The sequence below is a fragment of the Colius striatus genome, chromosome 5 (genome assembly GCF_028858725.1).
Source record: "Colius striatus isolate bColStr4 chromosome 5, bColStr4.1.hap1, whole genome shotgun sequence".
In the NCBI taxonomy this organism is placed as follows: Eukaryota; Metazoa; Chordata; class Aves; order Coliiformes; family Coliidae; genus Colius; species Colius striatus.
Genome location: NC_084763.1, coordinates 25,448,452 through 25,463,781, shown reverse-complemented (window position 1 = coordinate 25,463,781; position 15,330 = coordinate 25,448,452). Strand labels below are relative to the sequence as shown.

Genomic DNA, 15,330 nt, shown 5'->3' with positions numbered 1-15,330 from the left:
GGTTTTAGTTACATATTTTGTACATGTTTTTTAGGAACTTAACGGCAAGTTTTTCTGTTTTGGTTTTTCTTCTTCCCCAGGTGGACTGAGCTGTGTCCAATGATTGAAGCCAGGAAGAATCATGGGTTGGTGTTTGTAAAGGACAAAATATTTGCAGTGGGTGGACAAAATGGCTTAGGTACTTTAATTCTACTAATTCTCTAGCTAGTCAGACCAGGTTTCTGGGGAGACACTTTTTTTTTCTTTTGCAAAGAATTCCTTCTATTCTATTCAGCTGAAAAGCTTTGAGCAGCACCATAAAACATGTCCTGTTGTAGCATCATTGTTGCCCTCCTTCTTTCACCTCTCTCTGCTTCACGGTATCTTATTTTTTCAGACCGCTTTACTAATGAACGGTACTGCCAAGTTTAGATATGCAAACATACTCTAGGCCAGTTCTGCAGTACTTCATATGGCTAAACCAGTCATATGAGAAAAGAGAGTATTTTCTGTAATCATCTATTTTGAGAGATTTTAGCATTCTTTTGAGACGGGTGAAGGTGTAGCCACTATTTTAGGAACTTCAGTCTTAAGACTTAAAGCTAGTCAGCTATTTTAAAGTAGTGGCAAAGTGAGAACCTTTGAGTGCCCTAGTTTTGAAATGTGGCTTACTGTCAAAGGCAGATCATAAATGACCCGCCCATCTCCTTTAAAACTAGAATAATAGTTTACATCCACAGAGAATTGAATTGGAATTACAAAGGGTTGCTCAAGGGTTTCCATTTTATAAATGGAAAATTCTCAGCTGTGAGGCTTATTAATCCCTATTTATGGTAACTGGAATATGTGAAATCAGATTAATGCTATTTTAGAATACAGTTTGTATTTCAATTTAATGCTAAAACTGTTCCAGCATGATTGATTTCTAATGCAAAAGTATCATTTGATGCATTTTTGGGGGCAAACATTTTCAGTCAGTTACAGCCAGAGCTGCCATTTTACAAAATGTCAGTGTATTCATTGAATGCTCATTCTAGAAGTGTGTACTATTGAACACATAAGTATTCTTTTGCTGTTTGTATTCTGTAGCCTGGCCAACAGTTTGTACTGTAATATAACAGGGTAGAGTTTAGGTAAAATTAGCATTATATATAGGTTTCTCTCATATCTGATAATCCAGGGCTGGAAGTGAAAACTCTGTGACTCATATATTACAACTGTTAAATGGGTATTACAAAATGTTAGTAGATGCTGTGAAGTGTAATTACTAGCCTTTTTCCTAAAGAAGCAAATCTTGGTCATAAAATCTACTATTCTCTACTAACTTTTGATTCCCTTGGCCCTTTTCAAATGAACTTAGGCTTTTACACTTCAATGACTTTAAGATTGTAATGAAGAGAGATATCCTCTATTAGTAAATGACCAATTCAGGTAAAGCTACTGGTAACCCCTCTAGAATAAACTGCCCTCACTACAGGGAAGGTTCAGGTGGATGCCTGGGTTTTAGTCACTAGCCACTAATCCATGAGAAATTTGGCATTGTTAGTTCTTCTGTTCATGAAGTAACGTGTTAGAATCTCTAGAAAGCATAGAAGTCAAGTTTGTAGAAAGCACAACTCATTTCCAGCATACTTTTTACTTTCTGTATTTATAAAAGGTAAACTGCTAGTTAAGAAACCTTTTTTTAACAAAGCTTTTGTATGCTCTGGTTCAGTCTGAATGATGTAAGGTAATAAGCAGTTATCTATTTCATTGCTTTGTAGGTGGCCTTGATAATGTAGAATATTATGATATCAAGATGAATGAATGGAAGATGGTGTCTCCAATGCCATGGAAAGGTGTAACAGTGAAGTGTGCTGCTGTGGGATCTATAGTCTATGTTCTGGCTGGTTTTCAGGGTGTTGGTCGATTAGGGCACATTCTTGAATATAATACTGAAACAGACAAGTGGATAGCCAACTCCAAAGTCCGTGCTTTCCCAGTGACAAGTTGTTTAATCTGTGTTGTAGACACTTGTGGGGCAAATGAAGAAACTTTAGAGACCTGAAGACCTGTAGGAGATGCTGGGACATTTCTTCAAGGACTGGGGGAAAGATGGCTATTGGTGCTTTGCTTCCATGTTTTACTGAATCTTGTTAAACTGAGTAATAGAAAAACTGAGATGCAGTCTTTCAATTTGTACATACAGCATATTGTATAACATGGATTTTGTCATACCCATTTTCTTGTCTGTTTTAAGAGATGGGGGGTGTGTTTTGAGCATCCACTTACCTAGCTGAGAACATATGGCATCTTCCTTTAAAAGGATTCTGTGTGTGGTCTTGTCAAAAATAGACCTAATCTAATTATTTAGAAGAAATCAAAGCATTTGATGAAGATAAGATTTCTGGTTAAATAAAACTTTACTGAGCTCAGTTGCACTTAATAAAGGTGAGTAAATGCAGCTTGGGTCATGAGAAATACGAATGAATTATTCTCATTTATACCTACCTGCAGAGGCCTTAGTAAGATGCAGTGAAGATTCTTTCCTCAGGACTGAACAAGGACAGCAGTATAATACAGATTCCCATGATGAATGGGAATAGGTTATGCAGCTCTCTAGATGATGATATAGCTATCCTCTTCCAGTGACTATCTTTCATCATTTTCATGACTGCATATTAATTTTTGAAGTCAGACAGGCCATATATAGAGACACTTTGCTAGTGACATCTTTGGTATTTTAGAGGGCCTTCACAGGAAAAACTTTCACTTTTCTTGTTATGCTGAGGTAGGGAAATGGTGGAGCCAGTTTACTATAATTGTGCACTATAATTAGCAAGAAACTCTGGATTAATTTTTGATTAATTTTAATTGTATTTGTCCAGGCATCAGACTGTACATGCTGTGGATGCCAAGCAAAGATGAGAATAAGAATGGGAAAGCCAAGTCAATACAACAAATGTATTGATTTTCCTCTTGAAAATGACTTTTTTTTTTTTAAATGGCATGAACCAAGTCATTAAAGATACCTTATAGAAGTCTTCTAAAGTTGCTCATGGTTATTTCTCTATTTATAAGCATATGATTCTGTAAATGTTTCCAGACAACATGACAGTAAATTTCTTTCAGCACAGAAGTTCAGTACGTCAAGTTAACAATACTGTGCACATTTTCCAACTTCTGGAAAACTATACCATGTAGGTACATCTCTCCTGTTCCATGCTAGTCTGTTAATAATCTTCACACTAATTCTGTCACCATTCTTCTAACTTGCTAATTTTTTCAGATCGGTTCCTATGAGACTATCGAGTAAACTTAAAAAGCTGGTCCTTGCGTATCGCTGCTGGTGTGGATTTAGTCTGCTTTGCCTGCCTGAAGATCCTGCACATTCTCTGTAGTATAAATTCCGGTTCTCAAAGAAGTCAGTGCTTCTTTGCAGACTTCCTCCTGGCTTTCCTACTCATCCTAACAGCTCTGCATGTACAGAAAATAGTATATGCACTGATAGGTTTAATAGTGGTTCCTGCAACTCTTTTTTATTCAGTAGTAAATGAATGCTATAAAACTTTTTTTTCTTTTCCGTCTTGCCTTTCCCTTCTTCTGAGCCATGAAACTTGTCACTGATGTCTCTAAAACACTGTAAAAACTGGAGCAAACTGCAGTTTTGGGGTTGTACATGCTGTTCGGTGGGGTTGTGTTGTATCTACTTTTAAAATCTTGAAGCATCTTTTTCTAACTTGATTTTCAAGGGGTGAATCATTCTTTTTTAAGCTGCTAATAAAACAAGCGTGAAGCAGGAAAGGCCTGGTGCCAAGCGGCCTGTCAGGGACCACGGGCGGGGCCGCCATCTTGCGAGAGAGGCAGTGCTGGGGCCGGGGTTTCGCTTCCTCGACTTCTCCCTTGGCCTGTGCTACGGGGCGCGGCTCAGACGCGCTGTCTGGAGCCCGTCCCGGCTGTGAGGCGGCCAGGATCAGCACAGCTCAGCCGCAGGCCCCGCCACACTGCGGGAGCTCGGGCTGAGGACGAACACTTCGGGCTCCGCGAGAGCCCCGTGCCCGGGCTCGCTCCCCGTGTGGCCACAGGCACCGCCCCTAGCGGCGTGGGGCGGGTGTTGGCGGGCGGGGCCAGGGCTCGGCCGGGGCTCCGCCTCGTACCCGCCGCGGCGCTCGCCTGTGACGTGCGGCGGCGGCGGCGGCCGCGGCCTGTGTGGCCGCCATGGCCATCTGTCAGTTTTTCCTGCAGGGCCGCTGCCGCTTCGGCGAGAGGTGCTGGAACGAGCATCCGCGCGGCGGCGGCGGACGCTACGGGCCCTCCGCACCCCACTCCCAAGGTACCACCGGGCGCGGCGGGGCGGGGGGTAGGCGCGGGGCCGCTGGGCAGCCTCCAGCGGGCGGCTGCGAACGGGAGCGCCGGAGCCGAGCTGCCCTCGTGCCGCTGCCCTCGGGCTGTCTCGGCGACAGCCTCTGTTTTGGTACTTGTAGAGTTGGGTTCTGGCGAAGGTACTTCAAGGTGCGCCGCGAGAATAGAAAATGTGAAAATAATGGAAACGCTCAGATGTGTCCAAGGTTTTAAAGCTTAATTTAGGAGGTCTTTGCAATGCAACAGAGCCACTGCTGGAGCCATGTAGACAGGAGCCCCAAATGTACATGTACCGTGTGTTAAATGTTACTGGTTTTTTGCTGATATGGTTTCTTTATGAAACAACGTGAGTAAAACAGAAGCAGTCTCTTTTCTGCAATGCCCACTGGTTGTTGCTGGCACGAAGAGGAGTTTCCATTTACCTCTGATTCCAGAACTACTCTGGTAGCTCAGTAGGGTAAGATCAATAAATAATCAGATTACAAATTATCAGAATACTTTTTAAGCTTGGTATTATCACTGTAATAATAGTTGCACTTAAATTTTTTGTTGCTGTGTTGATTAATATCTTAATATGTTAATGATTAAGAGTTTTGTTGGGTTTTTTCTCTTTGAAAGGTACTAGCAGAGGAGGAGGAGGATGGAGTTCCGCTGACCAGAGATACAATAATGTTATCCGGCCATCTGCCTTTAAGTCTAATACATGGGGTGGCAGCAGAGATCATGGAAGAGGGGTTTTTGGCTCTTCTGATTTTGGATCATCAGGCGGCAGCAGCAGAAATGCAGACTTTTCACAGAACAGATTTTCTGCATTAATGAACAGTCAAAATGCTGCTGATGGCTATAAAGATGAAGAGGAGCGACTTCTGTAAGTTATAGTCCTGTCTTGCTGAAAGCATTTAGAATGTGCAGTTTAAAAGCTCACTGACTTTCTAGGGATAATGCAGAGGACACAGTCATGAGAAGAAAGCTCAGACACGTAGTAAGGGCCATAGACAACACTATTTCACATGATGCTCTTGGCATTACACTGTCATGGAAAGAAAGAAATCGTGTTTTGAAGCTGAGTTGGGCAGCTGGACAACTGTAATCTTAGTAAGATAGTATGCTATTTCAGTTGTGGGCGGGAGGATAAGGAAGGAAACAAATGGTGGATGTGCCAACCAGAAGAGGAGCACTACTGGATCTTATGAACAAGCAGGGTATGGTTGAAGCGGTGAAGGTTTAGGGCAGCCTTGGCTTTAGGGACCATGAGATGGTGGAGTTCAGGATCTTGTGTGGTAGGTACATAATGCCAAGCAGGGTCACAACTCTGGACTTTAGCAGGGCCAACTTTGGCCTTTTCAAGCAATTGCTAGGGGTCATCTCATGGAACAGTGTATTGGAGGATAAAGGGGCCGAAGAGATTTGGTCTGTGTTCAAAGATCACTTTTCCATGCTCAGGATCAGAGCATCCCAGTGAGTAGGAAATCAAGCAAAGGAGTCAGGAGACCCACATGGTTAAACAGGGAACTGTTGGGCAAACTGAAATGGAAGAAGAGAGTCTATAGATCATGGAAGGAAGGGATGGCTACTTGGGATGAATATAAGACTTGTCAGAAGATATAGGGAGGCAACTAGGAAAGCTAAAGTCTTCTTGGCGTTGTACCTTACAAGGAAGGTCAAGGACAAGAAGAGCTGCTTCAAATACATTGAAGGTAAAACTAACACTAGAGGCAATGTAGAGCCACTGTTGAATGAGGTGGGTGCCCTGGTGACAGAGGGTACAGAGAAGGCAGAGTTACTGAATGCCTTCGTTGCCTCTGTCTATATTGCTGGAGACTCCTCAGGTGCCCTAGACTCCAGAGGAAGTGTCAGGTTAAAGGAGGAGTTTGATGAGGACTGGGTTAAGGATCAGTTGAGCAGTCTGGATGTACATAAATCCATGGACCCCAGTGGGATGCACCGTGGCTGCTGAGGGAGCTGGCGGAAGTAATTGCTAAACCACTCTTCATCATACTCAATAAGTCGTGGAGGAGAGGTGCCTGAGGACTGGAGGAAAGCAAATGTCACTCCAATCTTCAAAAAGGGCAAGACAGAGGAGCTGAGTAGCTACAGACTGTTCAGCCTCTCCATCCTTGGAAAGGTGATGGAACAACTTATCCTGGGTGTTGCCTCCAGGACAAGAGGGTTATTGAGAGCAGTCAGCATGAGTTTACCAAAGGGAGGTCATGTTTGACCAACCTGACAGCCTTTTATGAAGATGTAACCAGGTGAAGAGATGGTGGTAGTGCAGTGAATGTGGTTTGTCTTGATTCCAGTAAAGCATTTGACACCATCTCCCACAGCATCCTGCCAGCAAAACTGAGAAAGTGTGGGCTGGATGATCAGGTAGTGAGGTGGATTGTTAACTGGTTGAAGGGAAGAAGGCAGAGAGGGTGATCAATGGAGCAGGGTCTAGTTGGAGGCCTGTGTCTAATGGAGTCCCCCATGGTTCAATGCTGGGACTGGCACTGTTCAATATATTCATTAATGATCTTGATGAGGCAACACAGGGCACTGTTAGCAAGTTTGCTGCTGATACTAAACTGGGGGGAGAGGCTGACACACCAGAAGGCTGTGCTGCCATTCAACGAGACCTGGACAGGCTGGAGGGTTGGGCAGGGAGAAATGTAATGAAATTCAACAAGGGGGCAAGTGTAGAGTCTTGCATCTGGGAAAGAATCACCCCTTGTACCAGTACAGGCTGGGGAATGAACTCTTAAAGTGCAGAGGTGAAAGGGACCTGGGGGTCTTGGTGGACAGCAGGATGACCATGAGCCAGCAACGTGCCCTTGTGACCAAGAAGGCCAATGACATCCTGGGGTTTATTAGAAGGGCTGTGGGCAGCAGGTCGAGAGAGGTTCTCCTCCCCCTCTACTCTGCCCTCATGAGACCACATCTGGAATATTGTGTCCAGTTCTGGGCCCCTCAGTTTAAGAAGGACAGGGAGCTGCTGAAGAGAGTTCAGCACAGGGCCACAAAGGTGATGAAGGGAGTGGAGCATCTGCCTTCTGATGAAAGGCTGAGGAAGCTAGGGCTCCTCAGCTCAGAGAAGAAGAGGGGTGACCTCATTAATGTTTACAAATATGTAAAGGGCAGGTGTCAGGAATATGGAGCCAAGCTGTTCTCAGTGATGTCCAATGATAGGACAAGGGGCAATGGGTATAAGCTGGAACATAGGAGGTTCCAAAGAAACACAAGAATTTCTTCACTGTGAGGGTGAGGGAGCACTGGAACAGGCTGCCCAGATGGGTTGTTGAGTCTCCTTCTCTGGAGACATTCAAAACCCACCTGGACAAGTTCCTGTGTGACCTACTCTAGGTGGTCCTGCTCTGGCAGGAGAGTGGGACTAGATGATCTTTCAAGGTCCCTTCCAACCCTTAAGATTCTGTGATTTCAGTACTTGGAAATAGTCAGCCTCTTGGACAGAATTTCAACCATTAAAAAAAACTCTTTGAAAAAATGAACAATTTGACTTTTTTCTCCTGACACTTAAGATAACAAATTGTTCTGCCAATAGCAAAACTGTTGAAACCTGGTTTTGCATGCATGCATGTTGAGAGTGACCAACAAGTTCAAAGCGACTACAGGGCAGATGTTGAGAAGCAACAGGCACTATGATTTCCTGAAGCAGCACAGTTTTGGAACCACGTTCAATTAATTTTTAAGATTACATTAAGAAAGTGCCTAACATGGTATATTCAGCTTCTCAAACATGAATGTATATTGTGTTAGAAACCTCTGAAACTGATACTTGGAATCTTTGTAACCATGTAGTGATCTACTTTATTTTTTACTGTTTCACTGTTTTTTTACATTTAAATTTACTTCTGCTGACGGAGCTTCAGTTTCTCTGGTTTTGCACTGCCTGGATTTTTATGCTTTTGCTTCTTTCAAAAAAATTGTATGGAATACCTATTTTCTTCCCTGAATTTTACTATTTAGTACTGAGTATGTTCATTTATATTTTAAAATTGTATAGTATTCAGAAGGTTTTTAATTGTATTGTGATTTACAGCTTCAGGGAGAGTTGTGACAGCATATGTGAGACAAGGATTGACAAATACTTTGTTTTGGGATATCTCTTTTTAAGATCTGGTTTGATTTATTTGCAATTAGGTGACAAAGTAAAATGCTTTGAAGGGACATTTCTGTATCATGCTGAGTAAGTACATTTTTTCCAAGGAGAACCAAATACTTCTATTGTCATTCTGACTGGTGTCACACTTCATTAGTTTTTATGGTAGCCAATATTTTAATCCGACTTTGGATTCCAATGAGGCAATTGCTTCTGGTGATTTTGTTTCAACCATGTAATTTTGCCTTCATCTGTGTTTTTATTTATTTTTTATGTATTTGTAGTGAATGTGTAGTGAAAGACATGGAAACTTGGGAATCTTCAGGACAATGGATATTTTCGTCTTACTCGCCAATGAAAGAAAGGCCAAATATCTCAGGTAGGTCACGTTTGTAGTGTGGCTGCGTATTGCTGCCATTTAGGGCGTTTGTTAGACTTGTCCACAGCGTTGTACCTCTGTAGAACCATTTGCAAGGTGATATTTTGCCTTGTGATGCAACAGAAAGAAATACTAGATTATACAAAGTCATGTTATCACTGAACATATGAAGGAAAAGATGGTTATCAGGGGGACTCAACATAGATTCAGCAAGGGGAAGTCCTGTTTGACCAACCTGACAGCCTTCTATGAGTGCATAACGAGCTGGCTAGACAAAGGGAAAGCAGTGGATGTCATATCTTGACTTCAGCAAGGCTTTTGACACTGTCGCCCATAACATCCTCATCAGAAAGCTCAGGCAGTGTGGCTTGGATGAGTGGACAGTGAGGTGGATCAAGAGCTGGCTGAAAGACAGAGCCCAGAGGGTGGTGATCAATGGCCCAGAATTGAGTTGGAGGCCTGTGGCCAGTGGAGTTCCACAGAGGTCGGTTCTGGGGCCGGTCTTGTTCAACATCTTCATCAACGACCTGGATGAGGGGACAGAGTGCACCCTCAGCAAGTTCACCGATGACACCAAACTGGAAGGACTGGCTGATTCCCCAGAAGGTTGTGCTGCCATTCAGCGGGATCTCGACCAGCTTGAGAATTGGGCAGAGAGGAACCTGATGAGGTTCAACAAGGACAAGTGCAGAGTCCTGCATCTGGGAAGGAACAACCCCATGCACTAGTACAGGCTGGGGGTTGAACTGCTGGAGAGCAGCTCTGCAGAGAGACACCTGGGAGTCCTGGTTGATAATAAACTAACCATGAGCCAGCAATGTGCCCTCGTGGCCAAGAAGGCCAATGGCATCCTGGGATGCATCAAGAGTGTGTCCAGCAGGTTAAGGGAGGTTCTCCCTCTCTACTTTGCCCTGATGAGAGGCCTTATCTGGAGTCCTGTGTCCAGTTCTGGGCTCCTCAGCTCAAGAGGGACAGGGAAGTGCTGGAGAGAGTGCAGTGCAGAGCCACCAAGATGATCAGGGGACTGGCACATCTTTTGTATGAGGAAAGGCTGTGGGAACTGGGGCTGTTTAGTCTGGAGAAGAGGAGACTGAGGGGTGATCTTATTAACATTTACAAACATCTAAAGGGTGGGTGTCAGGATGTTGGGACATCCCTTTTTTCTATAGTAGATAGTAACAGGAGAAGGGGTAATGGGATGAACCTGGAACACAGAAAGTTCCACTTTTTTTTTTTTAAGAAAAAACTCTTTCACTGTTCAGGTGAGGGAGCCCTGGCACAGGCTGCCCAGAGGGGTTGTGGAGTCTCCTTCCTTGGAGGTCTTCAAGACCCACCTGGACAAGTTCCTGTGTGACCTGATTTCGGTGGACCTGCTTTGGCAGGGGGATTGGACTAGATGATCCCTAAAGGTCCCATCCAGCTCCTACCATTCTATGATTCTATAATTTTGGGCGTTCACATCATTTAATATCTGTACTGAACCTTTTTTGTGTCTCCAGCTGTAACAGACTTACAGGTAATGCACTAAGGCCCATTTCTTCATAACTGTGGAGGGTGATTGGAAGTATTAATGTATTTTCTTGGCATTTTTTTATTATTACTGTCTTTGCAGGCTTTCTTGATTTCTCACCAGAAGAGTTGCATCTGGAGTACTATAACTGCAGAGCAAACAACAACATTCATAACTACGTAAGTATTCTTAAAATGCTGAATTTTCATGTGAACACATTTCAAGAGGGGACTTGTTTCTGTTCTTCAGGTGGCAGCTCTTGACCCATCTCATTACCATACTCTAGGAGATTATCGGAACGCCAAAATATTTTTCATTTGCTGTGCACCAAGTAGAGTGCAAAAATAGGTGCTAGTCTGCATGCTCTATCCTAACTTTCTATTTCTGCCTTGTGATCACAGGCTAAAACTGTGAGGTCTGGACTTCTAAAACTGGTGGCTTAAAGGTCTAGACTCATCAGCTCCTACAAAAATGGTGGCCATAGGCTTTTAGCCAATCTCTGTTAAATGGTCTTTCTAAACCTAGGTGCTCCTTGTCTTAGTCTTATCCCTTCTCTTATGTGTTATTTGTAGAAGTTATTTGAATCTTGTCTCAAAAGGTTAATACTCTGTATGCTGTTAGTTGGTTTGATTGATTGATATAGCTGGATCTACAGCGCTTTAGGTAGACCACTGAGGAGGTTTATTTGCATAATAATGGGATGTTCTTTTAGGTACCACTATGGCAGGGAATTCATGCTGAAAATAGCAGGTACTTCTAAAAGAGTACATATGAGAGATACGTTAGAGATATATATTAAAAAACTGATACGTATCATTCCTCCCTCATAGTCTTGTCAGTATCAAGGAAGCCAGCACAGGTCAATGTTGTGGCAGGAAATAAATTGGGCTATTGGATACACACGAGTACCAACTAATTCAACCTACATTGTGCTTTTTCCTCTTCCCTTTGGTTCTGCATTACAGAAGAAATTGCTGTTGCATTTTCGCTTGACATGTTTATAATTACCAGAATTACATTTTCAGAGATAAGAGAGATTTTAAAAAGCCCCAACCAAACACACTTTAATGGAAAAAATTAACTGAAGCTACTAAGCAACTACACTACGCCTGACTACTAAAAGAAGACATTTGTGGTCTCACTGAAGCACTGAATGCAAGTTTGTGAAAGTCTCAGTGTAGAGATGACAACTGTATGATCTCTCACTAAATATTGAAGTACAGCATGTCTTTTCCAAAGCATGTGTTTCTGTTCTTAAACTGGGTTAAAATCTGAATTTTGCAGTCTCTTGATACCAAGTAACGTGACCTTCTAGGATGTGACTAGACACAAAAGAATTATTGATGTTTGTGATGTAAAACCCTTTTGAAAAATGAAGGAATATGTTTACAAAAAGATTACTCATTCTACTCTTGCACACATTTGGGACATTACATGTTTCACTTGATTAGTTTTTAAAGACAATTCTATTAGGCCAGGCTTCAAGTAAGGTATGCTGATAAATACAGGAAATTCAGTTGCTGGAAAGTAAGTTAATGACTTTCAAGTTTCTTTTTTAATACTTAGTTCACAATTATCAGACAGACATAGGTATTATTTATTGTTGTATGTGTTATGTGCAGTAATTTGTTGAATTACATTAAATGAAGGAAGTTAACTTGTGCAAAGGTCAATTTTTTGGGTGATGCTATTAAAGTGTACTGAATTACAGTGTTTTGAAAGTGGGCATTTTTTTCTGAAAACATGAGAGAAGCCGAGGCAAGTCTTCAGCTTACTGAGTGAGCACATAGATGGACAAGCCAGAAATAAAACAATTGAAGAGTTTGTTCTCTCATACTTAAAAACTGACATATTTTGTGTGTGGATGGTTTGTTGTCTTTTTTTTTTTCTCCCAAGCACCTAATGTAGATAATGGTAGCACTTAGAGAGTCCTAGGATGTTTTTTTGTTACATGAAGTAAAAGTTGATTTAAGGGCAATCGTGAGAGAACTGAAAGGGATATTGTGTTAATAACAAAAAAACCAGCTTCTCACATTGAAGTTTCAGGAAAGCAAAAATCTTCTTTTCTTGGCTTAGTGAAGTTTCTTTTTTTGTTTAAAGTCTTCATCAATAATAAAAATATACTTTTGTTTTCCCTCCTTTTAGATTAGTTCTGTCCAAGAGTTAGCAGACCAGTGGAAAAATCGACTGCTTCAGTTGAAAACTTTAAATACATCAACAAAAGCAGCTTTGGTAAGTGTAAAAGAGAGGGAAAATGTTTCTCTTCTTGATACAATTTTTTTTTAATTAGTCTCAGGCAAATGTTTTTCTTGGGTTCCTGAGGGTTTGTCGACATGTGCCACCACACTGTTCTGCAAATGCCAACATTCATTTCTACTGCTAAGATTTCTAAGATGTGATAGTTGTAATAGGCCACTTTGGGTTTAATGAAGAAATCTTGCAAATGTTCCATAGCTTCAGCTATTATCAAATTATTTAATCACACTTCTACTAACTTTGTATGAACAGGTGATGGGCATTGCTTTGAAGATCACAGGATACTATGTTTTAGAGCCAAACATCCATGATTCTTTTAGGGCATCCTTGTTTGTGCTTAAATACCCGAGATATGAAAATCTGATTTGATTCCTGGGTTCACTGGCAATTTTAAGGTAGATCTATGATCTGTCGTGAAAAAAATCTCAACTACAATGTGTTCTGGCACTGCAGCCTTGAAAAACATCTGGCAGTAAAGTTTGACTTGTGGAATGATGACCTTGACAATAATGTTAGAACACTTCTGAGAAAGTTAGAGAAACAGTGTAAGAAGGAATTACATAAGATAATAATGATTGTGGTTTGAAAACTACCCCATCTCTCCATGTGGGGTTTTTTTTGTAGGCGATAGAAATGTCACTGAATGTTCTTAGTCAGGTGAATATGAAAGTCTGTGAACTCAGTTTTGGGTCTTAAATCCACCTTCCTGTGGAATCATGAAATCAGTGAATTGCCAGCAGATATTATGAAACCCTGTAGTTAACTAAGGAAAGTAGGGAATCAGGTTGGTTCCGAGTAGCAAGGCAGCAGCTGGATCCCACGTTTGGAATAGTATAATTGCAAACAACATGAAAGTGAGGTTGGGGTCAGGTCAAGTACATGTGGCAGATACACTCACCCACCTTTTCTTCCATGTGCTGACGTTGACTCTTCCAAGGTATAATCAGATGAGACCAGAATTATCCTCCAGTATATCTTGAGATACACCAGGCATTGTGGTAGTGCCAGATATGAGAATTTGATAGATTGGTGGGAGATAAACCATTTGGATAAAATTAGAAAATATAAAAGAGTAGTTGTTTCTGGGAAGGTGCCAAACACTTGTGAAGCTAGATGTGTTAAAGCCAGGATTAAATAATCGAGGAGACAGAGTAAGTCGATTTAAGCATCGCCTGCATAAAGTGCATGAAACATTAGCAATGTGGTCACACTCCTTGATACATTCAGCACTAGAAGTGAAGGGGGATTTAGACTAGCACAGAAGACTTAGATGAGCCAAGGTGAGAGAACAGCTGAAGTCAATCGATGATATAGGTAGGGTAAAAGCACTAACTGACATATGTAAGAGATGAGAACAAGAGCTGAAAAGGGTGTTCAGGTTATTTACTGACAGACAACAGTCTGTAAGTTGTAGTATCTATTTGTGTTTCTGGAGTGTTTGGCACAGAATAGTGCATGTAGCCTTAGAACATTTTTTTCATAGCTGCAAGAGCATGCACTTGCGATAAGTGATCAGCATCTAACTTGGTCTAGATTGTATTAAATTGGACTGGGCAGCTGTATTTTTGCTTCAAGTACTTATGGAGAGACACTTCCCTGTTTTGAAATCTAGTTTTCTTTTATGTATTTGGAATTTTTTCAGCTATCCGAATTAAAGAACACAGTCACTCAACCATTGCCTGCCTTTGGATTTGGTGGACAGCAAACATCAGGCTTTGGGTTGTCAGGTAAGTTCCTGCACTAAGAACCAACAGGTAAACATTTTCTTGGTTTTTGTTGTTGTTGTTGTTTGTATTGTTGAAGTGGAGCAGTGATTTATTAGCACAGGCATGGCCATTCTAACATTTTGTATAAATTCCACAATTGCAGGCTTTCCTGTGAACAGCAGCAGTAACAGTGCTAGCAGTTTCTCCTTTAAAACGAGTTCCAGTGTCGTCAGCACATCATCTGGAAGCACCCCTGTTTTTGGGAGCTCTTCTGCTGGTTGTAATCCTCCTGCATTTGGTGTGAAGGCCTCTCCTAGCATATCCCACTCTGTTGGTTTTGGCAGCCCAGTGGTTCCGTCTGCAGCTTCCTTCTCGTTTAAAGCTTCCGAAACAACTAGTGGGTTTGGAACTTGTGGATTTTCAGGGTTTGGCAATTCTTCTGCTGTGAACTCTTCAAGCACCGCTCCACTTACAGCCTTTGGAGCTTTGAATGCAGCAGTAGCAGCTTCTGCCTCACATTCAAGCAGTACTTTATTTGGACACGCTGCCAGTGCCTTTGGACATAATGCAACATCAGCATCTTCTGCAGTCACAAACAACACTACAGCAGAAAAGTTATTTACACCAAAGAATGAATTATCAGCTGAAGAGTTGAAACAATTTGAAGCAAAAAAGTTTACGATGGGAAAAATTCCTCTAAAGCCACCACCATTAGAACTTTTAAATATTTAGTACTTTTAAGATTATTCCAACAAAACATGTTGTTGTAGCTTCTCTGATACGTCAACTACACAAATTTGTGACTGAGTAATGAAATAAAATGCTTCTATTTGTGTTAATTTTCATCTCTAAGTCTTCTGCAATAATAAACTCATAGCTATGAACATTTGTTTATTTTGGAATGGACATTTTACAACCAAGAAAGGACCTAATTAAAATAAAATGTCAAGTTCCCTTTTATATTTTGTACTATGAAAATCTGGCCAAAAGCTACAAAAAAGGCTTCAGTGAGGTATTCACAGCATCCTGCCAACTGAATGCTCAGGAGAAGTGGGTGTAG

At 41.7% G+C, this 15,330-nt stretch overlaps 2 protein-coding genes across 3 annotated transcripts in view; both read left to right on the top strand.

Annotated features, from left to right (window-relative positions):
- Window positions 1-4,002, top strand: part of KLHL7 (kelch like family member 7) — a 32,243-nt gene extending 28,241 nt beyond the window's left edge. Inside the window, exons 8-9 of one of the 2 annotated variants that reach the window (XM_061997370.1) lie at window positions 81-178; window positions 1,743-4,002. In XM_061997370.1, coding sequence (XP_061853354.1) covers window positions 81-178; window positions 1,743-2,026 — 382 coding nt within the window. In that variant the 3' untranslated portion in view covers window positions 2,027-4,002. The remainder of the gene's footprint in view (window positions 1-80; window positions 179-1,742) is intronic. The other variant, XM_061997369.1, reaches the window with a different exon arrangement.
- Window positions 4,003-4,124: 122 nt separating this feature from the next.
- Window positions 4,125-15,109, top strand: NUP42 (nucleoporin 42). The gene is made up of 7 exons (XM_061997371.1): window positions 4,125-4,291; window positions 4,939-5,188; window positions 8,704-8,798; window positions 10,411-10,487; window positions 12,454-12,540; window positions 14,207-14,291; window positions 14,434-15,109. The coding sequence occupies exons 1-7, from the start codon at window positions 4,177-4,179 to the stop codon at window positions 15,000-15,002; spliced, it is 1,278 nt and encodes a 425-aa protein (XP_061853355.1). The 5' UTR covers window positions 4,125-4,176; the 3' UTR covers window positions 15,003-15,109.
- Window positions 15,110-15,330: the final 221 nt, after the last annotated feature.

What these genes read in the sequence shown, in the direction of transcription:
- NUP42 (XM_061997371.1), top strand. Translation starts at nt 4,177, where the DNA reads ATGGCCATCTGTCAGTTTTTCCTGCAGGGCCGCTGCCGCTTCGGCGAG. An exon ending in ACAACAACATTCATAACTAC is followed by an intron (nt 10,488 to 12,453) that starts GTAAGTATTCTT and finishes CCCTCCTTTTAG; the next exon opens with ATTAGTTCTGTCCAAGAGTT. An exon ending in ATCAGGCTTTGGGTTGTCAG is followed by an intron (nt 14,292 to 14,433) that starts GTAAGTTCCTGC and finishes CCACAATTGCAG; the next exon opens with GCTTTCCTGTGAACAGCAGC.